General features: G+C 42.1%; 2 protein-coding genes across 13 annotated transcripts in view; one reads left to right on the forward strand and one right to left on the reverse strand.

Moving 5' to 3' along the window:
- Positions 1-15199, reverse strand: part of LOC309847950 (uncharacterized protein) — a 75411-nt gene extending 60212 nt beyond the window's left edge. For 4 of the 10 annotated variants that reach the window (XR_014302738.1, XM_082698885.1, XM_082698881.1 and 1 more), the window contains exon 1: positions 7247-7315. The gene's annotated coding sequence lies outside the window, so the exon portion shown is untranslated. Of the gene's footprint in view, positions 1-7246; positions 7479-14693 lie in introns of those variants that run through there. The other 6 variants (XR_014302736.1, XR_014302737.1, XM_082698882.1 and 3 more) reach the window with 5 other exon arrangements.
- Positions 6838-19647, forward strand: AQP4 (aquaporin 4). Of its 3 annotated transcripts, none has more exons than XM_082698878.1 (5): positions 6838-6946; positions 9918-10332; positions 11241-11405; positions 11693-11773; positions 15209-19647. In XM_082698878.1, exons 1-5 carry the CDS (start codon positions 6915-6917, stop codon positions 15485-15487), a joined length of 972 nt encoding a protein of 323 aa, XP_082555004.1. In that variant the 5' UTR covers positions 6838-6914; the 3' UTR covers positions 15488-19647. The 3 variants fall into 3 exon arrangements, with proteins under 3 accessions (XP_082555004.1, XP_082555006.1, XP_082555005.1); XM_082698880.1 differs by lacking the exon at positions 6838-6946 and adding an exon at positions 7377-7460; XM_082698879.1 differs by lacking the exon at positions 6838-6946 and adding an exon at positions 7846-7989.
- Positions 19648-24407: the final 4760 nt, after the last annotated feature.

Raw genomic sequence — 24407 nt, forward strand, 5'->3', positions numbered from 1 at the left:
TGAGGACTACGTGAGTTTCTCTAGAAGAGTTAGCTGCCATATTTATCACCTCTCACCCACTGAGTGTGGCCTCGGTGGCCAAATAACTGGGTGACTCTCCCCAGTAAACCCACCTCTCCCCATGCCATAAGACTGAGTGCTCATTCCTGGGACTTTTCATCTAAAAGGGGTGATGCAAGAAGAAGAGTTCTTTTTTTTTTTTTTTAAGATTTTATTTATTTATTTGACAGACAGAGTTCACAAGTAAGCAGAGAGGCAGACAGAGAGAGAGGAAGGGAAGCAGGCTCCCTGCTGAGCAGAGAGCCCGATGCGGAACTCAATGCCAGGACCCTGAGATCATGACCTGAGCCGAAGGCAGTGGCTTAACCCACTGAGCCACCCAGGCACTCCAAGAAGAAGAATTCTTGACGGCCACCCATCCCAGCAGCCAAGATGCAGGTCCTGCCTCGACTTCTGGAGCTGCCTAGGATGTGGCCCCTTGCAGGCTGGTTCTCTAGCCCCCCTTCATTTATTTGAGTCTCAATATCCTTTCAGTAAAGTCTCCCCTACTTAGGAAAAGCCAGAGTCATTTTCTATTTCAGCTAAGGTCCCTGCTTGCTGATAATTTTCATCTCCTTCAGACTGGAGAATGAGAGGGCTTGCTGGGTGACGTTGAGGAGCAAGTGGTCTTGAGAAATTATTGATTTGGAAAACGATCAGTTGTCACTGGTGTTATTTTTCCTAGCAGCACTCAGTGGCCTGCATGGAAATGTGAAAGTCATAAATGCCAGACACTGTAATCCCCAAAGAGTTATTGAGACAATGAGGAGGTAACATATGGGTCAGTTTCTTATTTTTTTAATGAAATTTGTCAAGACATATTGGATTAATCCATAAAGCAAAGGTTTTAAAAACATTACTTATTGGAGCACATGGGTGGCTCAGTTGCTTAGGCATCTGACTCTTGATTTTGGCTCAGGTCATGATCTCAGGGTCATGATCTCGGGGTCCTGGAATTGAGCCCCACCTAGGGCTCTGTTCCCTGCCCGCAGCCATGCACCTGCTTGCTCACTCTCTCTCTCTCTCTAAATAATTAAGCCTTTAAAAAAAAATACATATTACTATTTCCTTAAACTCTGAAGTGTGGCCTTGGAATTATCTATGCCCATTTGAAGTTTATAAAATTTTATTATTAACATTAATACTTTGCACTGAAGTAGCTCTTTATTTCAAAGAATGACACATATGTCAACAACTTACTATTTCTGAATTCTTACCTGTGCTAAAAAGTTTCATTCTGTAAATGGGAAGTGAGATGAAGAATACATGACTTCTTCAAGGTTTGGTCTGAGTAAGTTTCTTGACTTTTTTATCATAAGCATTAGCATCATCACTATTTCCATTTACTAATTCGGTTTGCAAAGCACGTCTGCTAATATGACCTTATTGGAGCCTCATTAACTGGTTTATATATTCCATGCTGTTTTTTTTGAAATGTGTCTTGGATCTACACTAGGTGCTGGAGATACAGCAATTAATTACTGAGGTTAACTAGCCACTGAGAAGACTCAGACAGCATTCCCTGCTGTCACTCTGATTCCAGACTACTGATGGCCTTAAACAATAAACACACTATTCTGGTATGGTGGGCATGATTGTGTGATGGAATTTGGGGAACCAAAGTATTGTAGGGGCACACCATGGTAGAGGTGGTCCAAAACCAAAATGGGGTGAGTAGTGCATCTGGACTTACCATAACTTTATAAAAAGACAGGATGGAGATAACACTCCATTCCATTTCAGGAATGAACAAGCAGCTCAGGGAGGTCAGGGGGCCCAGAGACAATAACAGAGAAGTGATACTTCCAGACCACCCACCCTCACTCCTTTCCCTCTCCTGCACAATAACACTGTCACCAAAATCACTGCTGTCACTTCCTCTTCATCATCCTCAGCACCATTATTATCACCATCATTACAGTAAGGAATTTAATGGGACAAATATAACCCACAACTTCAGTTTATACCTGGAAAGAGAAAAAGAATAAACTAGCACCAAAACACCAGCAAATGAGAAGCAAAGACATTACCTAGTCATGACTATAGAGTATCACAGAGGGCAAGTTTGCAGGGGGCACGTTTCCAAGAATAGATACATGTCAAGGAGTGTTTAAAAAAGAATCAGAGGGGGACACCTGTGTGACTCAGTCGGTTAAGCATCTGCCTTCAGCTCAGGTCATGATCCCAGGGTCCTGGGATAGAGCCCCGCATCAGGCTCTCTGCTCAGCTGGGAGTCTGTTCTCCCTCTGCCCCTCCACACCTCTCATGCTCACACTCTCTCTCTTTCTCTCTCTCTCAAATAAATAAGTAAAATCTTTTAAATAAATTTTATTTAAATTGATTTTTATTTATTTATTTTAATATAATATTTATATTAATATAATAATATTTTGTTATTTATTTATTAAATAAATAAATTTGATGTATTGATTTGTGTACTAAAGACAGAAAGAAAAGGGACTGGAGATACAAGGAGAACCTTAGCTGGTCCCCTAAAGATGGCAGCTGGTAAAAGGTGGCCACAGTACTGTCCCCTACAGCAAGCATACAGACTAAGGGGGAGCTAGAGAGAACAGTTGGGTATGGGGAAACCGTGATGAGACTTGCCACCTAGAGGAGGCCCTGCGATTTTCTTCACATGCACATTTCTTCCAATTGTATGAATGTTTAAAAAAAAAAAAAAAAAAAAAAAAAAAGAATTACAGAGGTTAAAGGGAAGGACCTATGATGATTTAAGGAAGGACCTATGATGATTTAAGGAAGGTAGAAAGAGCAAACTTTGTCTGAATTATTAAAAGTTTTATGAGAACAAGAAACGTTCTCTGAAAGTCAGACCACACTGTGGTCACAGATTATGACCACTTCTGCTCCTTTCTTAGAAAATGTTCTGTTTCCAGCACTACTACAAAGTATTTTTTAATGCCTACTCGTTTTGTCAACTCCCCCGTCACGGCTCCCTTGTGCCCCAAATTATAAACATCTTGCTCTTTCCTTGAAACTGGGAATATCATGGTTAGTCTATTAAAAACATGAGGCTTCTTAGCCTTCCTGTAGGATAACAGGTGATAATTACCACCCAAACATTGGTTTACCTCTTCAGAGGTTCAAATTTAATTTAAATGTTGGTACAATTACTATTACAGACCGCACTTCGACGATCGATCATTTAAACTATTTTGGTGTGACCCATTAGATCCCAAAGTCTTTTGCTTTCCCGGAGAACTGGTTTTCCACGGAGGGTACCTGAGTGGCTTTTGAAATGCCCAACCAAACTCTGAACTGTCATAAAAGCTGGGGTTAGAGATAAGGGGTAAGAAAAGGTTCCAGTCACCCAGGCACATTTCTGCTTTTTTGTGCAAGCTTCAGATGAAATACAGTCACTCAATAAAGTCCTTCTGTTTTGCTTTCCCTCCCTCCCTCTCTTTCTCCCCATTCGTCCAGAGAGGGGAACCCTAAACCCTTTGGACCCCTGCCAGCAGCACCAAAAGAATCTGTTGACTATTTTCCCAGGGAATTCCTGCCTTAAATGTCAGCAGAGCATAACTCCCCAGCCAAAGCAGAGTCTGCCTCGACCTGAATCAAAGAAAATGTGCCTGCTGTACCAAAAGGGAAGACCTGGATCCCTAGGGCACGGGGACGGGGCCAGAAATCACCTCTGGAAGTTTCCATGTCTGTTAGAAAGACCCCAGTTCCCTCAGATTCACCCTCCTGAGAGGTGGGAGAATGGGAGATGGAGGCTTGGGTTCCTTGCGGGTTCTTTGATTATTTTTATTTCCCTTTTTTGGTGGCAAACTGTATTTCTGGAAGCCACTCTGCAGGAAGGCAACATCTCTTTGACAAGGGAACAAAGTTCGATTAAAGCCCTTTGTTGTGGGGGTTCTGGTTGTGGCTCCTGCTGTTGTTCTGTTTATTTGTTGGTTTTTAATGAACATCCTGATATATAAGTGCTCTGGGGGGAATTCATGATGCTGAGACTCATGAAAAGCAAAATAAGATTTATGACTTGCGATTGAATCTGCCCCACCAGCCTGGAGACACTTCCCGTCTGGTATTGAGGCATTGCTGGTGTGTTTTATCCTTTTGTGTTACATCAGTGTCTGAATACATGAAGAAATATTAAAAGTTCCGAGGGCAAAGGTGGGGGAAGGAGTCCACAAACCCCAAAGAAATACATTAGCACCAAAAGAAAACAGTATGGTGTGTTACATAAAAAATTCGGAAGCAAATTGGGTCCATGAGTTGGGTTTGGCTGAGTACTCTTGAAATTTTCATTTACTTTTCTCTCATTTTTCTCCGGGAACACTGATCTTAAATTCATGTGCCATGTTACGATCCTCCCTCCAAAGATCAGACCACTATACGATAAGAAAGTCAAAAAGATATAATCAGTAAGTTGTGACTCCATTTTTTTTTTAAAGGAATTATGCCCTTTTCAAGTTACCAATGGGGGGCGGGGACTAGATTCCAGGACACCTGGGTGGCTCAGTTGGTTAACCATCTGCCTTCAGCTCAGGTCGTGATCCCAGGGTCCTGGGAGGGAGCCCCACATGGGGGTTCTTGGTCAGGGGGGAGCCTGCTTCTCCCTCTCCCTCTGCTGCTCCCCCCGCTTGTGCTCTCTCATGCTCTCTCTCTCTCAAATAAATAAATAAAACCTTTAAAAAATTTTTAGATTCCAAAAAAAAAAATTTTTAGATTCCAAATGTCATTTGGCCCTGAACCCAGGCCAGTTCCAAACTGATCGACTTAGGGCGCCTGGGTGGCTCAGTGGGTTAAAGCTTCTGCCTTCGGCTCAGGTCATGATCCCAGGGTCCTGGGATCAAGCCCCGCATTGGGCTCTCTGCTCAGTAGGGAGCCTGTTCCTCCTCTCTCTCTGCCTGCCTCTCTGCCTACTTGTGATCTCTGTCTGTCAAATAAATAAATAAAATCTTAAAAAAAAAAAAAAAACTGATCTACTTAGAAGCGGTTCTTCGCATTCACCAAGACTTTCACTTCATATTCCCCACACCACCCCCATGAGCACATCAAAGCTTTTTTCTTCCATCATTATCCTGCCTGCATCGCCCCAGAAAATCCTACTGGAAACGCTGTCCCTAGTCCAAAGAAAAGTCAGGCAAGTAGCAATTATTGGACAAGACTGGAAAGGCTGCCAGAGAATCGGTAACACTGCCTCAAATATGTAAAAAGACAGTAAGTAATACCTGACAAGAAAAACTACCTCCAGTAGGTGAAGGGTTAATCCCTGGTCAATTTTCAGCCACTCTGCTGAGAGTACTAATAAGTGCTTGAGTTGGTGCCAATGAGGGTGGCCCTTCCCTTGATGGGAATAGCCATCCCTTAGGAACTGACTGTCAACACATGCTACCAGGGCAGTGATCAGCCAGCCAGAAGGAAGGAAAAGAGTCTGAGAAACCGTGGCAACCAAGTTTGCTGGCACTTTGTAAAATGGTGACGGGAACTTGCCAAGGCCAGAGAGTGAATGCTAATGAGCCTGGGGCAACCTGCAAAGAGTGGGCCTGAAAAACGTCCTCTCAGTGATCGGTGGCCCCAAGGGAGCACCACTCACGGTGGGTTCCTGTGGAGAAGAGAGAAGACCATGGGTTTCATTCACAAGAAAGAACCTAAACACTGCAGTGTCTGTCCTTGGGTTCATAGACCTCAGGGTCACTTCTGACTCTGTGGTCTTAGGGTCAGAGCGACTAGCACTTCTGTCTAAAAAATGGAAGTTTTCAAATTTTTTAAAAATATTTGTGACCCGGTTCTTTTTTAATTGTACTCTAAAATCTGAATGATTAAGGCCTTTAAGAAACAACATCAAATTGTTTACGTGTTCTTTGTGAATTCATATCAATGACCCCTTCCCCCTCTCGACAGAATTTATTCCTACCTTTAGGGAGCACATTTTAACAAGGCTAATCCCCTAAACCCCCACCCCATGGACAACCATACTGTGCAACCCCATTCTTAAGGATGTAAAGTCAACAACTTTTGTTATCTGAGAATGCTTGAGAGAATAATAAAATGTTCCTCCGAAATTCACACTCAAAATTTTCACCCCTCTCTAATGGTTCCTCACCCATTCCGAAACCCCAAGTCCCTAGACGAGACAAGAAAACAGAAAATAATAGTTGTGATGCTTTTTTCCGAACCAGGCCCCACAAATGATGTCGTCAGGCTTGTCCCTAGGTTTGCAGATATTAAGTTTGCGTTCCATTTCCAAAAATTTTATCCCCACTCAACCTCCATATTTTTAAATTTACTACTTCTTACTCAACAATTGTTATTAACGTAACAGTCAATAGAACACCCTGCAATAGTCTTATTTCCTATTTTTCCTATTTTCCTGTCATCCAAATCACTGTTACCCAGCTACAAATGGACTTATCTACTGTACTTAAAACGCTACTTCTCAGATCAAAAACTTCAAAAGAAGCCACTGGAAATTCAGCCTCTCAAAAGCAAATGTACTACAGCCCAGATCTCAACCCATCTCAACTGCTGGATAACACAAATCTGTTTTCTCATAGGTGCCCAATTTCAACTACGACACATAACCAACCAAGACAAATGCTCAGCAATCCACTGTGGTGAGAAGAATCGAAATAAAATTGGGGGAAATCCTCAGTTTCAAAGATTACCAGCTAAAGAAATGCAATGTAAGCAAACATTTTGTGTTCCTGAAATGCCCTGTGTCTACGGCGATCAGGTAGAGAGAAGTTATTTCAAGTTCAAATATAACTTGACGATTGCCACATGGTGCAGAGTCTTTCCACCCCTACACTCCAAAAACCCAATCAGACAAGTGGCCGTAATCTGACTCCCAGTGCACTGGGAGCTGCAGGGCAGGCAATGAGAGCTGCACTCGGGCCAGGGAAGGCATGAGTGGCAGACCCGCAGCAAGGCAGTGGGGGTAAGTCCTTCTTTGCCTTAAGGGAACAAAGCGCGGGGCCAAAAGATGAAACTCTCTTTTATTATAGATCTATGTGTCTTCTCAGACAGAATCTAGAAGGAAACTATAGGGCAGGTAGGTGATTCTTTTAGATCTGGGTACTTGGCATAATCATAAGAGAGGCATAGGGAAGGGAGAAGAAAAAAAAAAGGATGCTTTATTGCAAAATCCTCCAAATATCTGAGACCTGTGCATGCACAGGGAAATTACCCTATGGAAGGAAATCTATCTGCAGTATTTTTCATCAGAAAAATTACTCACCGGGAGGCTCAGCTGTCCAGAAGTGGATCAGGCTGTGTGCTCAGCTAGAAAGTAATGTGTCCGGTTCAGTACAACCCGGACACATCAACAAACCCCCTTTGTTCTGGGGCGAGAGAAGCAAAACAAATAGTGTTGATCCATTTTCCGAGAGTATGAACGCATAAGGGAGCATCGCCGCTAATAACAGGAGCTATGACAGACTCTGCCTGCCGAGGTGAGCGCTTGGAAGGTCAGGGGTATGTATGTGCTGCCTGGCAACTCTGGGGTTTGCAGCTAACTGAGGCTGTTCGCTCTGCCCTGGAAGGACATCAGATTCTGTGGGTTTTCCAAAAAAAGCTAAAAAACACTGTTTAGGAGTATATTTATCTATTGGGGTTTTAAAATTTTTTTTATTTTTTGGTGTTGTTTTAATTCCTTTGGCTGATGAAAATTTGAAGCTGAAAGAGCAAGTGAGTTTCTTAAATTAGGTCTCTGGAAAGGCGGGAGAGAAGAGGCAGAGAGATAGAACTTGGGGGGCTGGGGAAAGTGAAAGAGCCGGGGTGTAGCCAGGAGGCGGCCTTTTGCCAGAGTCCGCCTCTCGTGGTGAACCTCGCTGTTGAAAAGGGACCTGAGGTGTCCTGCCCACCAGCCTCCTTGGCTTTCTGCTTTGTTCTCTTCCTTTTTCCCACTTAATCCAGCCATAGACGACCAGCACCTGTGGTAGGCCCTTTGCCCCTCGCCTCTGGCTGCAGCCAGGGCTGCTGGTGAGTTCAGAAGCCCCATTCCTAGCTTCTTTTCAATCTGTGAGTTCTTTAAGTTTCTCCCCCTTGGGGATATTTTTAATGTCTCCCTCAGGGCATGCTTCCTGCTCCATTCCAAGAGCTGTTTTGGCTCTTTATTTTCTCTTTCTCTAGGGAATATGATGCCATTGTCCTCTCCGCTGGGCTTTCTTGTAATTACTTAGAGGAGTTCACAGGCAGGGGACACCTAGGACAGACAGAGCAGGCTGTGCCCCCTCCGGAGCAGCGGGGTTTGGGCCAAAAATGGGTTTCTCCTTCCAACTCGGAAGCAAAGCCCGGTATCAAACCAGAGGCTGAGCTAAGATCCTAAAGGTCAAGGGAGAGTTCCCTAGCTCTTTCCGCCCAGCATTTCCCCACTGCTCATCCAGAACCCAGGCTGGGCGCGGGGTGGGGGTGGGGGATGTTCCTCTTCCTTATACATCAAGGGGAAAGCTCTAATAACTCTAATCCGTTCAAATACCTGGCTTTCTCGCCTCTTTTGTCATAACCCTCTGGTGATCAGTGTTTCCACACTCCTTCCCTCTCACCACTATCACGGGAAAAGAATAAGGCCAAATGTCTTGAATAATGGGGTAACTAGATTAATGGTACCCCACATTGGGAATTCTAGCCACTTCTTACCCAAACCAGCAGTTGGCATTAATATCCTCAAACCCGATCCCTTCTCGTTCCGAAGATCCTCGGACAGTTAAGAGGAAAACAGACTGGAGGAAGAAAGTGCTTGCTGCACCCCACCCTCCCCTCCCCCGCCCCAATACACACGCAAGGTCCCCGCCGTCTTTCTGGGCCACGCAGGAGGAGGAGAAGGCCGCCAAGAACACGCGGGGGAACAGCCACTCCCCGTGCAGCCTCCTGCCCTCTGCCCAGCGCCCCCGGTCCAAACTCGGCTGCCCCTGGAGGGCGCGGACCGGGTGCCTGGGGCGTCCACACCCGCCTGCAGGGTCTCTTTGGCGAAGCATGTCTGAGGGGTCACGCTGGGGGTCGAGAAAGTGTCGGGCACAAGATGGGACTGTCCCCCAGGCTTCCAAAAGCACGACGGAGGCCGGGATGCAGCTGCGGCTGCCGGGACGCCTGGGACAGGTCCGGGGCGGGGGCGGGGCGGGGCGGGGGCGGGGCCGCGACTGTTTGTCCACCTGGCACCCGCGCGGGGGTGGCCGCTCCCCCGGGGCCCGAGGCTGACACGGCCCAGCGCCGCGCGCCCAGGTCCGCAGGGGAGACGGAGAGCGTGTCCCCGTCGCCGCTCCGGCCCTGGCAGCTCCCACCGCCCCTGCCCGTCACCCTGAGCTCCCCTTCCCGGAACGACCCGGCTTCTCCAAAGACCAGTTTCAGCGCCCCGGCCTCCTCGCGCGCCTGCTCCCGAAATCCGCAGTCTCTGCTGGGGAAGAGGAGCATCGCGTTCCACAAACCCATTTTCAGAATGCCATTTTGTGCAACCAAGGGCAAAACGGCAAAAAAACAAAACAAACAAACAAAAAAAACCCTCCCTTTTTGTGTATGTGTATTGCTTTACGTTCAGACTCTAAATGGCATGTGAAAAGTACAGTGAAGCTTAGAAACTTACTCTGAGGGAATTAACTGTTGCTCTGAAGTACATGTATTCCCTTCTCCGTTCCTTAAGACACTGAAGAAACCGTATTTCCCTTTCTAGGCACTCATCGGTGCTACTGAAAGAGCTTTGACTACTAAATAAAAGGAGGCCAGCGTCACCATTTGACTGTTAAGGAGACCATTAATTAGGAAGGTTTCCTGGAAGCATTCTTTCTTGATATGCAAATAGCCTTGGAGAGGGCCATTCCCCACAGTCGGGCAAGATTACATGTACGCCCCGGAGTCTTCACCCAAATTCCTGAACCCTGCTTTGGTTAGACTGATACCATTTGTTTTCTTTTCAGTAAGTGTGGACCATTGTGTAGAAGAGAGAACATCATGGTGGCCTTCAGAGGGGTCTGGACTCAAGCTTTCTGGAAGGCCGTCACAGCAGAATTTCTGGCTATGCTCATCTTTGTTCTCCTCAGCCTGGGATCCACCATCAACTGGGGGGGGACAGAAAAGCCCCTACCCGTGGACATGGTTCTCATCTCCCTTTGCTTCGGACTCAGCATTGCAACTATGGTACAGTGCTTTGGCCACATCAGCGGCGGCCACATCAACCCCGCTGTGACAGTGGCCATGGTGTGCACCAGGAAGATCAGCATCGCCAAGTCTGTCTTCTACGTCACAGCCCAGTGCCTGGGTGCCATCATCGGAGCCGGGATTCTCTACCTTGTCACACCTTCCAGTGTGGTGGGGGGCTTGGGGGTCACCACGGTAGCATCTTTGGCTCTTATTTTCAAACTAGGACTCCAGGCTTCTTGCAGACCCCTGCTACATGACACCCCAATAGCCTGAGAGAATTTCCTAAAATCGCTAATTTCTTCTTAGAGGATTTCTGATGATTTCTCTTGATATGCTTGAAAACTCATCCCAGCAACATTGATTGTATCCATATATAATCATTGTTCGTCATCTAGTGACTTGAATATTATTAGGCTAGGTGGCACAAAAGTTGTGGGGTTTTTTTCCCCTTGCTCTTGCTCCCATCCTAGCGAATATACTAGACTATATATTTAGCTTAAGGCATTTTTTTTATTACAACTACTTGTTGGTGCACTAGCAGAAGAAACTATTTTGTTTCCTATCACATTCATGAGATTTAAAATGATCTACATCAAGGGCCACACTTAGAACAATAAATTGGCGCTTGATCCTAGTTTTGTCCTAAACTGGTTAGGAACATCAGTTGTTAGCTCAGCACCAGGATTGATTAAAAAAAACCCACACACAGTTTAAATTTTAATTGAAATGTATATTAATTAATTTAAACCTAATTAATGGATTTAATCATTGCCTTATAAAATTATAAGATTCTCAAGAATTATAAGTTAAGTGCAGCAGTGGCACACTTTTGCTTCCTTTGTAGAAAAGAACATTCAGCACAAATTCCCGCTTGGTCATTGTACGAGTAATTAACTATCTGTGATGACCCAAAATGAGTGGAAATGGTTTTTTTTTTTCTTTTTTTGGAAGCAGGGGGAGCATCTCACTTGTGGGGTAGAAGAGATGATTCAAATTAACCATTGCTTTTTCCAGTGATGAAGTATGCCTTTCACTATGATATGTTATCACAGAAAATATACTCGTGCTTCAATTCAGATGGAGCATTTTTCTCTTTCTAGGTTCATGGAAATCTTACCGCTGGTCACGGTCTCCTGGTGGAGTTGATCATCACATTTCAGTTGGTGTTTACTATTTTTGCCAGCTGTGATTCCAAACGGACTGATGTCACTGGTTCAGTAGCTTTAGCAATTGGATTTTCTGTTGCAATTGGACATTTATTTGCAGTAAGTTTCCAAGTCCATTTAAATAATTGACTCATTTCATTTACTCTCACCCTAGAGCTGGCTTAAAGATGTGTTTTACAACTGTAGTTCTTTAGTATCCAGCCACGTCTGTCCATTTTAGGTGATTATTTTGTTAACTTTGTTAACTTTCAGAAATGTTGATATAGCTGCTAACATCTTGACAGTTCCTCTAACTGACTTGGCAAATGGTAGCAAATTGCAGTGTACGCTTCCTGCTACTAGTCCCGTCTCAGCAATGTCTGAAGTTGTTTTCTTTTTTCCTGTAGATCAATTACACCGGTGCCAGCATGAACCCCGCCCGATCTTTTGGACCTGTAGTTATCATGGGAAATTGGGAAAACCACTGGGTAACCATCATGTTGATAATTCCTGTCCTCCTACAGTTGGGGACAATTACCCCACAGAGCTCTTTTTTTTTTAATTTCTTTGCTTGCCAGCTTTCTTACTCCCTTCCAACCTTGAGTCCCCACTTTCCTATACCTTTCATAGAGACCAGGGAGAGACTAGACCAAATTTACTATAAAACATCATATCTTATATCTATTCAGGGCCTTCCATAATAGTCTTTCTTTTTTAATCAGCACTGCTCTGGGCACTGTATCTGATAGACTTAACCTATGGGGAACAAGCGAAAATCAGGGTGTTTGGTGAATACGGGGTTTCAATCCCTGAAACTAAAGCCTTCCTGGCAATAACAAAATATACACTTGCAAAAAAATTAAAAAAAAAAAAGAAGAAGAAAGAAATGCTTAAAAGCACTGCCCATAGCAAAAATATTTATCTTTTTTGTTTACAAAAGCATGAACCCAATTAATAGTATGTGAGCTGGAAGCATCTGAACTGCAGATGGAGAGGAATAAATGATGCAAATGTTTATGCCATTATCACCATAACCATAGCTGAAACATCGATGATTTCCGAAGAGGCATGCTTTCCAGTGTCCTGGCTAACCTACTTATTTATGGGGTGGCAGTGCTTCCAGAGCGTAAGGATGTCCATTTCTAAATACCGCAATCCGTTCTATTTCATTTGTTTCTTACAACACAGGAACGGAACGGAAATCCATGAAGTGAATAATATGGCAGGTTTAAGGCAACTCCTAGACGAACTTAAAATAACCAGTAAAAACAGGAGACCTACGTAAGCCAGCCTCAAGTAGGGCTGCCTTTGATTGTCATGGATGTGCTGTGAAGGCTGTTTTACAAATTTTATTTTTAATTCAAGAATATAGCTCTACGTCACTTGTGCTTTAATCTCATTCATACAGTCATTATTGACCCAGTTACATCCTCTCAACCGCAGTGCACATTACAAATGAGAGGAAATCCCACCACTACTATCGACATTCCCTGCTCAGAAAGTGTACGGAGCCTTTAGACGTAATTTCAATCAAAGAATGAGAGTCAGTGCTCAAAAGCCAGATTTTGGACCCAACCGTGCAAAACATGTCAATATATACCACCCACAGGATTGGTCATTTTGCCACTGATATTTCCATTTATGTCTCAAAATGTGCCATATTAACAGGAATGGAAATTTTTAAGGGGCAGTATATAGTTATTAATGGTAAAAGTACAACTGTAAGTTCAACTTTCTTAAATTCAAACTATTTTTATAATTACAATTTAGACAAATAGCAAGTATTAATTTCAGTTATGAGGACTTTAAAATGTGGGTAAAAGTATATATTTTTATTAATTACCTAGTGGTTGTGGTAGGCCAGCTAAAATTCGACTAATAGGAAACTTCTCAACTTAAAGGTTTCCCCTTATTGCTATTTTATAACAAACTTAATCCCAATGAACACAAAGGCCCATTCTGTAGCAATAGGTGTATGGATTTTAGAACTAATTTACAGCATATTTACAGACAGCTTAACTGATAGACTACAAGAACACCAAAATGTTGAGTTTTCTAGATAGTGTAATGACACTGTTTCAGCTTTCCTCTTCGCACTTTCCATATATATATATTTTTAGCAAGAAAAATTATTTACCTTTATAAATTTTGAAAGTCCTTTTAAAGTATGTTATGACTTTTGTTTGAGAATAACACTTGAAACCGAGATTTGCTCTTTTGGGGGAGCGTGTAACTAGATGTCTTCTGCGTTGGAGTTTTGGGGATGCATCTAATTAATTATTTAGAAGACCTTTGCCTCCCTTGTGGGAGTTGTAGCATGGGGACTAGAACATGTCTAACGAGTAGAGGGCAAAGACACTTAAAGGAGGATCTAGTTTCTTCTCTGATTGGGCAGGGAGAAGGTCAACTTTTACATGCTTTCTTTCTGTTCAGGATAAGGAGCTTGGTCCTTGTAACCACTCTACTGAAAGTTTCCATGTGAAGTATATGAGATCAGCAACAGCTCAAATTTTGAATTTTCTTTAGAATTATCAATGAGGATGCTACATGAAATTCACTTACAGAGAGTGTCTTAAGCCAGAAGCATTCCTTCTATTTTTTTTTTCAATTGAGAAAAGGGGAGTCTCCTAAAAAGCAGGGCAGTAGTTCAAAAGAGAAGTTTAAACTCATACAGACCCGAAATCCCAGCTCCAGCACTTGCTAAGCATGAAATCCTAAGCAAGCTTCTTGCCCTCTCAAGGTATCCGTTTCTTACCCATAAAATCAGGACAATAATCATATCTACCTCAAAGGTTTCTGTTGGAATCATGGGAGTTAATATAAGAAAAATGCTAAGTACAGCTGGCTCAGTAAACGAAGTTTCCGTTGCTCTGCTGAATCTGTTGAATGAACGTCTGCTTTTCTGCCGCATATATGTACTCCAAGTAAATGCCGAAGTTTACCAAAACTTAATATTTAGTTTACTCTAAACACAATAACGGTATGATAAAAGGCTTCCATTTGTTGAATGAAAAATCCTATAGAGTTACTAATCCTCACCTAACTATCACCCATAAACAAGGTACTGGGTTTTTTTCACCTAGTGACCGTGGTAGGAACCATGAGGATGAAAGAAGAGTAAAAAACAAATCATGAGGTTTTCTATTAAATCAAATCACCAGATTTTAGGGAAGGAAATCATGTAACATACAGGAGATGACTTATCGCCAGCCTATTCACATACAACTTTATATTGTCTAGGAAACATGGAATGGAGCCTGTTGCTATGAAATTGGAAGAAATAAGTACTTTACAAGGATTATTTCCATTGAATTTTTACACCCGGTGAGGTCTGCATTATTATAATCCCCACTTTGCAGATGAGGAAATTAAGATTTAAGAAGTCACGGTATTGATGCAAGAACTCACCAGATTGTTGAGTGGTGGAGCTGGGAGCTGGGATTCCATCGATCACATTCTGCTGAATAACTAGATCTCAAACGATAATATCTGTGTGTTGATCGGTTAGGTGGGAAACTAAAGTAAGATGGCAATATTAAGAAAATAAGAGAAGTACTCTCCAGAAATCTTTTTTTTTTTTCAGTTGAAGAACTCTTAGTGCACACTTTATGTGCCGTTCCCACCCCCCCAAAAAAGAGCTATCTCAACTTTAAGGATTATCAAGAAATAGAAAGGAAATAACTAATAAAAGCAAGAAAAGCGAAAAAAGCCTTCCCCTGTTTTCCGTTTACATGTTATTTAGCAGTTTACGGATTTCTGATGTGCAGATGATACATTTTCTTACATTCTTTCCAATCCTGCTTTCTTCTGCACAGCACATTGGCTCCCTTAATGTCATCCAGCTGGGCTCTAGATTCATGAGTTGTTCAAAGCAATAGTTTTCCTCCACTTTCACTCCATAACTCTTCCCTCTTTTCCCCCAGATATATTGGGTTGGACCGATAATAGGAGCTGTCCTCGCTGGTGGCCTTTACGAGTACGTCTTCTGTCCAGATGTTGAACTCAAACGTCGTTTGAAAGAAGCCTTCAGCAAAGCTGCCCAGCAAACGAAGGGGAGCTACATGGAGGTGGAGGACAACAGGAGTCAGGTAGAGACTGACGACCTGATCCTCAAACCCGGAGTGGTGCACGTGATTGACATTGACCGGGGCGAGGAGAAGAAGGGGAAAGACCCGTCGGGCGAGGTGCTGTCTTCCGTATGACTAGAAGATGGCACTGAAAGCAGACAGGAACCCTCAGAACTGTCCTCAGATTTCCTTCCACCCATTAAGGAAACAGATTTGTTATAAATTAGCCATGCGCAGGGTTGTTTTCTCATGTCTTATTATTCAGGGTAGATAAAAAATATTTCTTTGTTCCACTGAGGAGGAATGGAAGAAACCTATGGTGAATTCCAAATCTAAAAAAGAAGTCTTCTTAAAGTGTCCCCAAAGCAAATATGAATCCAGTGAATCCTGCTGCCATTCATGAATAATCACTTTAAAATGTCGATCAAGATTTGGTTAAGTCTTGCCTGGCAGAATTTAGAGACACACCTATCAGCTTAATCCTCCGATACTATGTCCCTGGGATTGTTGATCCTTGTTTGAGTATTTATTCCATTAAGTCAAGTTTTTCAATGGCAAGGGACAGTATGTCACAGAGTCGTGCATATTCAAGAGAGGAAATATAACATGCTCTTTTATGAGCAGTCCCTTACTATAAACTACCTCAGCAAGACAACATTAACAAGGGTCATTGTTAATGAATTGTTTCCATTTTATATATGTCAAATACCCAACTTTCAATCTGAACTCCAATTCATAATATTCCTTCCTCTTCCTCAGCACCCAAGATAATGCAGACAGAAAGCCCAGAAATCTGAAGAATGTTCAGAAACCCTGTATATTTATTGTTTCCACCTAAAAAAACATCCAAATCATAAGAAACAGCTATTAAGACAAACAGGACAAACAGACTCATATGATCTTACTGGAGTGGAGGAAAAATTGCCATTCTAAAAAAATCATAAGGAAAAAGGAATCTATATTCTGGAATCAAATAGTTGATCTGTTTTCAGTGCCCGTCCTCAAATACACCACATGAGGTTAACAATCGAAGCATTTAACCACTTAACCATGTTGCTTATTTTTTTAATTTATTGGCAAAACGGGGGGTTTTGTTTGTTTGTGACTTTGGTTGTCTATATTTAAACATTAGTTGAGATTTTTTTTTGAGATTTCTTTTTGATAACAAGAACAAAACTAGCTGAATCCTAACTTTTTGTTATTAAGCTCTGCTCACTCTGGAAGGTGGTAGGTGGGGCCCTGCCTGGCCCCCATTTCTGCTGCTTTCTCGCGTCCCATAGGTTCGTTGATAGTCTTCAGTGTGGCGTGCGATGGTATTTTAATGAGTGAAAATGCAGGAGAAACAAGGAAGGCCATGGTTGCAGAGTGCAAGGGTGAGGACATGAGAACACTGCATATGCAGAGCAGACTAGACAACCAATCTTTCATTTTTAGAGATACTGTACCTAGGAACCCAACACTGTTTTTAAGCATTTTTATTACTAACTCATGTATTTGTTGAGACATGTCGTTCTTCCTGAACGGCTGTGCCTAGTTAGTAGAATGGTCTCTGGGAACCCCAGTCTCTAGCATCTTAACCACCCAGGCTAGACTTTGTCTTAGACAAAGAGCTGCAAATGACAGTTTAACTGAAAACACAGCTAGTAGGGAAGCAAAAACCCAGCCCTGCAAAGAATGGCTTGGAAATAAGCTGATCATCAAGGGCTTTCTTCTCCCACACACGGCTCCAAACGTGTGCCACTTTTTAGAGTCAGTGGCAGACGCGTGTCTGTGGCAGTGACATAATGGACCACTGTTCAACCTGATTCTCTTTGGTGCTAAGAAAGTGATGCTCAAGGTCCCCAGGGAGTCACCACAGCAGGGCAACGTCTGGGAGCGCCACTGGTGGTTTTCATGGCAGATTCCTAAACCCCAGGCGGCTTGCTCAGATGTGTGGCCAGCCACAGTCTCCAACCAGGGAGACCCCATCGATCATTTCCTATTTGGGGAGGCATCTATAGGAAACAGGGTGAGATTCTCATGATGGTTTATGCCTGTCTTTTCAAATGTTTGCACAGTATACCACTAACGGCTGAAAATGGAGGGTCGGGCGGGGAAGGCTGATGTACGCTCAAAAGATAATGCTATCAGCCAGGTCAAATATGTCAGCTCAGCATTGAGGTTAACAAGCATAAGTTAAAAAGATTTCTTTAATATGCTTACCGTTTGCTAGCTTACAATCCATTTTATTCAGCCATGTGGTTTACTTCTTATGCACTCACTTTTATACTCACTTCTAGATAGAGTATTTAATAAGTTAGTGCTTAAAAAAAAAAAAAAGGCATGAATGATGTTTTTGTAAATTGCTTTCCAGCCACCAGCAGAGTGCCTGGCACTTAGTAGGTTTGTGTTAGTTAATAAAAATTTATGAATTTCATTTAGGATTTAAGAATGTAAATAAATTTCTTCTAATCTTGATTTTGCTCAGTATTTAATAAAAGCTTGATTTCAAGGACAACTAAGGGAAGGCAATACAAATGTAAAAACCATAAAATATATTTTTGCGTTCTAATATTTTAGAGGCGTAGAGTCAATGAAAGCTTTGGTACTTTTTTTCCCCTGCATATGAGACAACATATTTTGTATTTCACTCAAGGCTCTGCCAGTAAAAAGTAATGAAATTGTACCTTTCTAATGACATCTATGCAGCAGGGGTCTATTGCCTTGTGGATGGCACCAAATTATCCAAGTGTATTAGGAGACGAGGGCTTTTTCCTTTAATCCCTTCTTATTAATGAAGTGCATCGCGCCGCTCCCAGGAGAGAGCCGCTGACAGATAGACAGAAAAGAGATCAGAGAGAAAAAACTGGAAGGACATAAATGAATTATACCCAGCCAGGAAGCAATGCCGAGCGTCTCTTCCCTATGGAAAAATACAACAAGCACCCCAAAACTGTAAGATGGTCCCTACAATGAAAATGTATATAGTTTGTGGAAAAAGAAATACAAAGGGGAAGAGACGTTTTTTAAGTTTGGGGAGCTTTCTTAAATATTTGGGGCCCAACATTTGAATGTATTATTTCATTGTTGAAGTTGCCTTTTTTATTCCCCGAGAGTCCTAAACTTTTACAACAGAAGGAAATATTGTCCGGTACCTGAATTTTTGGCTAAATGTAAGATTCCTACACCTTGTTTCTACCACTGGATGCTTTTCATACATTCTTCCCCTTTCTGACTCTTCTCCTAATGCCGTCGATAGGTCCTAGCTGTCTGGAAAAGGTTTTGAAAGGATTAGATATATTTGAATAAGATAGATTTGGCATTAAACTATCTGATTAATTGTTAGAGTCTGATTCCAAATAGAACAGAATATTCTCTTAGGCCATGAAACCAGGCAACTTAGCCTCCTGGTTCAAATTCAGTAACATAAGAAAATTCCAAAATAGAGTAACAAATTCAAGCACTACCGTTAATCCTGGCGAGGACCTTTGTTGCTTCGTGTTGATACTACCCCCGCGTGTTATAAACATTTGACTAAGAAATTGCCTTTGTGACAACTAGATGACAGTAGGAGCTCAAGACACGGCCTTAGCAGACGATACAAGGCCAATGTAACTTCTCATTATAAGCACTAAGATCAGGCAAATTGAGAATATCTTATGTCTGAAAGTAATTCTTTCCTAATATGTATGGCATCAAAATTATTAGGAAGATGTGACTTCTATCTTGAAAGTATACAAAACTCACTTTCTTTACCACAAATTTTGTGTGCTTGCATTGATATTGTAATACTTTATAGATCACCCCAAAATAGCAGTAACTTCTGAAATTCATAATTCTCTGAAATACATAGAAGACATTTAATTTGAGGCTCAAAAACTGTGGCCACTCACTTTTGCAGATGACCATACCCTAGGAAAGCAGTTATAGTGTTACCCACACGTGTTAAAATCTAAGAGCTGAAAATTACACCTAATTTCTATAACCCATTGGAATATCTTTTTAGATTCTCTTTGGCATTAATTAAATAAACATGCAGTTTATGAAAATAAAATTGTTTATCACTTTTATGACCCAAATCACAATTGTAATTCATGATAAACTGGTGAGAATAAACTGAACATATGGTTATAGTCACAATTATTTATTAACTGAAATATTATTCCAACATCAGAGCTAATGTTGTGATTTAAACTGTAACATCTAATATTTGGAAAAATCTATTAAGTATTAGCATTGTGGTTGCTTTTCATGAATTACATTATATCTCATACGACTAAGTTTGTGCAAATAAACTTTTAATGTTTGAAAAGTAAGCATTGCATCTGACAATGTTTGAAAATTCATTCCCGGGGCGCCTGGGTGGCTCAGTGGGTTAAGCCACTGCCTTCGGCTCAGGTCATGATCTCAGGGTCCTGGGATCGAGTCCCGCATCGGGCTCTCTGCTCAGCGGGGAGCCTGCTTCCTCCTCTCTCTCTCTCTGCCTGCCTCTCTGCCTACTTGTGATCTCTGTTTGTCAAATAAAATAAATAAAATCTTTAAAAAAAAAAAGAAAAAGAAAATTCATTCCCAGTTTTTCCAAGCTAAAATGTAAGAGCATCCTTGAGAATGACCCAAAGGTTTAGATATTTGAGTATAATCATGAAAGACTGATTTGATGAAAGACTGGTGGAATCTATATAAGGGAATGCATTCTTGGAAAGGCTGCAGAGGATACACGATGGTAGGCCCTGATGTACACAGTGAACATTGTGCTTTTGCGGGCTTACTTCTAAATGTTCACATCCACGCAGAATAGGTCCTTGAAGGTCAGTTGGCATTACAGGGAATCTAAAAGTGAAGACGTTCACTCAGATGAGGCTGGTATTGCTAACTAGAGGATCCATCCTGAGGGCATCTGGCAGATTCTGCCTACCCAGATGGATAATGTAGGCACAGGGAATACTGGGACACTCCCTTGGGTTCTTAGTTTGAGAGGCTCCTCAATTTTGAGAAGCTATAGACCCTTAGAGAAGAATCGAGGACAATCAATTATATAGTGTGCCACCCATCAGATGAGTAGCAAATGATGCCTTTGAGCCGGATGGGTACGTACCTGTCTTACAGCATTCGTCAGTGTTAGGCAACATGGCAAGAGCTGTATTTCACATCCTAGTGAAGGAGCTTGTGTAGGTATCTGTCTCCTCTACTGGCTTCTAAACTCCTTAAAGACTAAGATGGTATTTTATTTATTCCGTATCCCCTACCCTCAGCATCAAGCACCAGGCTTGACATTTCGCTCAATATATGTTCATTGCATGAATGAATAAAGAACTTAAGGAATATCTCACAATCTTTAGGAAATACTACAAAGCACCATACCTCAATCTAGTTGCTTTTGCTGTTGTGTAGATGTGGGTTAAATGTTAGAATTCTTATAGTTCCAGTTAGGAGCCTGAAAGTAGCTCCAGCACTAAAGAAAAATCAAAGAAAAAAAAACGCACAGAAAGAATAAAACACTAATTGGATTTCTAAAATTTATACCTAATGTGTAGGCAACAAGACATGTTTTCATTGCTATATTTATACAATGGCCAGATGTTAGATGAAATTTAGCTCAATGAGTATTTCAGCAAGAAAAGTATTTTAACAAGCATGGGAAGCTAGAGATATAAATGTCAGACTGATTTTAGGTAATTATGTTGTTTGGAAAATGTCCAAAACATATGTCACCTGAACAATTCTTAGTTTAGTTTTTTTTGGGGGGGGAGGGTTTTTTGTTTTTTTGTTTGTTTTTTTACATTTTTCTAAGTCTTCACTCCTCAGGTTTAAGGAGACATTGAGAACTCTGGAAAGCTGAGTTGAGTTCTCCTCGCCCATAGTCAGAAACCTCTGAAAAACCATGGCACTGATTTTTCAAAGCTTTATGGAGAGCATAATGAGAGCCCATGGCTAGGGCTCAGTGAAAGTATGGTGAGTGGATGGGTGGATGGAGCAGTGGCTGGAGGAGTGGACACAAGAAACTCTCCACTCTGGGAGATACGCAGTTCATCTGTGAACAGATGGAAATCGTGGCCTGGATTCTTTCTTCCCTTATGAATGCATTGGCCATGGGTCAGGAAGGTCCAGGAGAAATGCATGGGGTTTTGGGGCACCTGGGTGGCTCAGTGGGTTAAAGCCTCTGCTTCTGGCTCAGGTCATGATCCCAGGGTCCTGGGATGGAGCCCCACATCTGGCTCTCTGCTCCGCAGAGAGCCTGCTTCCTCCTCTCTCTCCCTGCCTGCCTCTCTGCCTACTTGTGATCTCTGTCAGTCAAATAAATAAATAAATAAATAGATAAATAAATAAATAAATAGAATAATATGGGGCTTTATAAATTACTTTCAATCATTTCATCTTCATTAATGGGGTATTACTCTAATTTTCATTTCCAAAGATGGGAGAACCAAGAGTCAATGAGATTAAGCAAATTACTCAGTATAGCGAAGAGTAAAGCAAAAACTAGGGACGCCTGGGTGGCTTCGTCGGTGAAGCATCCAACGCTTGATTTCCCCTCAGGTCATGATTTCAGGGTTATGGGGGTCGAGCCTGCACTGGGCTCTGACTGACTGTGGAGCCTGCTTGAGATTCTCCCTTTCTCCTCCCTCCGCCCTTCCCTGGTCCTGGTATCCCTCTCTCTTTAAAAAAATAAATAAATAAATAAGTAGAGCGAAAACTGGATCTCACACCCCAATTAATCCCACTTTCCTAAATTATTCCCCGAAATCACACAGAGTTCTCCCATTTCTTCTATTCATCTATCAGTTTAATTTCCCATTAGCCGTATTTCCTTACATGGCAAGAAACATATACTGTCCATGCTAGAGGAAATCCTTATGTACAACACTGACAAAAGGCAATATATTATGTACTACAGACCTGGACTATCACAGACTTTAAAAAATAGTGCTGGGCATCTGGCTGGCTTAAGTCAGTAGAACACATGACTCTTGACTTTGGTTTGTGAGTTTGAACCTACACTGGGTGTAGAGATTAGTTAAAAATAAAATCTTGGGGGGAAAAAAAAGGAATGTAGCATTAGCTCCTCCAACAGGGAAATTTTGGATAATTTCAGACATTTTTCATTGATATTTTTCCTTTTGAAAATATTATAAAGATCATTATTTGAATATATTTGAAAATATTATATAATATATATAATATTTGAAAATATTATAAAGATCATTATTTGAGATATATTTAATTTGATCCAGAAAAGAGGATTTGTTGTGAAGTCACTGAGAAGGTCTTCCACATTTCAATAATAATAATAACAATAATAGCTTTCAGTTATTGAACACTTACTGTGCACCAGACATGACCTTCACGCTAGTCTACTCATTCCTCCTGGAAACGTTATGAGGCTGGTATTGCTGTTACCCCATTTTACCAGTGAGGAAATGGAGGCCTACGGGACATAAGTAGCTTGTTCAAAGTCAAACAGCTACTAAGCAGTAACCATGGGATCTGAGCCAGGGCAGTCTATCTGGATGACTCTGAGCCACTGCTCTGTACTGTGTCTTACCTGTGGTACCAGAGGCTTCCAACTATTCCAACATTCATATCTGCTTTTTCCAAGCTTTTGACTTTTCATATCCAATAGAGATTGCAGTGTGTTTAAACTTCTCAGTTGTTCCCAAATTCACCTCTCATTATCATTTTGATCACCTTTGAGGCAATTATTTAAATATTCAAGTGCAAATGCCCCAAAGATAAATCAGCTAAACTTACTAAGTATTTCTGAAAGGGACTTCAAATGGCCAAGAAAACTTTTTCTTCTCGGAGCAGGGGGTATGACGGACACCTCTTCCACAATATACCTTCCACTTTTTAGCTTGAATTTCCTGGCTTCTTAAAAAAAAATAAAATTGTAAGAAGGGAACCAGTAAAATTGTGTTTGGAAATCATCTGAGCTTACCCTAGATCAGACTACAAAGTTTACAGTTGTGTTTTCTTTTTTTATTTTAATCGGGTGGGGGGAGGTAGGGGAGGTGGAGGAGGAGGGAGAGAAAGAAGCCTGAGCAGGAGCCACCCCCAGCACGGAGCTCTGAGCAGGCCTTGATCTCAAGACCCTGAGATCAAGACCCGAGCCAAAATCAAAAGTCAGATGCTCAACTGACTGAACCACTCAGGAGCCCCACAGACTGTACTTTTTTAAGTAAGATAAAATGAAGATTATTTTTCAGTGGGCTAAGTGATAACATTGTTACAATGGCAATAGCTTTGGGAAGTAACTGAATGGAAGAACCCTTGTCAATACTTGCCCTTTCCTGCAACAGGAAGAGGAGAAAGATTTTCAAGTTCAAAACAGAACCGAACACGCCCCTAGTACCTCCATGTCTGCAAACTCCAGAGCTGTAGATAAAGCCCTTCAGTCCTTTGACTCGGGCTCTCAGAAAACAACAATCTTTGAAAATACAGAGTTTTATAAGCAATGACTATGAGAATTTAGGGCTCCCAGAGGGGAAAGAGGAAAGACAGGAAGGAGAGCAGGAATCCCCTAGTCACAGTAAAAGGGGGGTGGGGGTCTCTACGCACTCCTGCCTTCTCCCAGCACAGAAGTTGCTAGCACAGCAGTTGCCCACATGCACAGAAAAGTCCCCATGCTAAGTCAGTGCATTCTTCTATATAGAATCAGAGCCCCCAGAGAGATCTGGACTATGCTCTATCCTCCACAGATGTGAGACCCCATCCCAATTTTAATTGTCACATGTTAGGCCAAAGGGAAATAGCCTTCTCCCATGAGGGGGCGGGGGGAGGATGCAGCTTGATGTTCAGCAAGGAAGACAGGATAAAAGCGGGATCTCCCCATTTCACTCAAGAAATCTAGCTTCTGAAATGTACGTCTTTGAAAAAGAACACTTTTGAGCCTAAATCCAGCACATGGCTCCTGAAAATGATTCGCCATATTAAGCTACTCCAGGATTTCGATGTCGGGACTTATCACAAAGGATGTAAGCTTCATCTGGTTGTTTCAAAAGCCAATCTCATGAAACAGTCGCAGCGGCACTGAAGAATGAGAGGGGCTGAGATTTCTCTGGTGACCCGCAGTAAGAAA

Source organism: Mustela nivalis, assembly GCF_964662115.1.
Source record: "Mustela nivalis genome assembly, chromosome: 14".
Lineage (NCBI taxonomy): Eukaryota > Metazoa > Chordata > Mammalia > Carnivora > Mustelidae > Mustela > Mustela nivalis.

Excerpts from the sequence above, each read along its gene's own strand:
- AQP4 (XM_082698878.1), top strand. The coding sequence starts at position 6,915 with ATGAGTGGCAGACCCGCAGCAAGGCAGTGGGG. Across the intron at positions 10,333-11,240 it reads GGGGCTTGGGGGTCACCACG|GTTCATGGAAATCTTACCGC; the intron begins GTAGCATCTTTG and ends TTCTCTTTCTAG. Across the intron at positions 11,774-15,208 it reads GAAATTGGGAAAACCACTGG|ATATATTGGGTTGGACCGAT; the intron begins GTAACCATCATG and ends CTTTTCCCCCAG.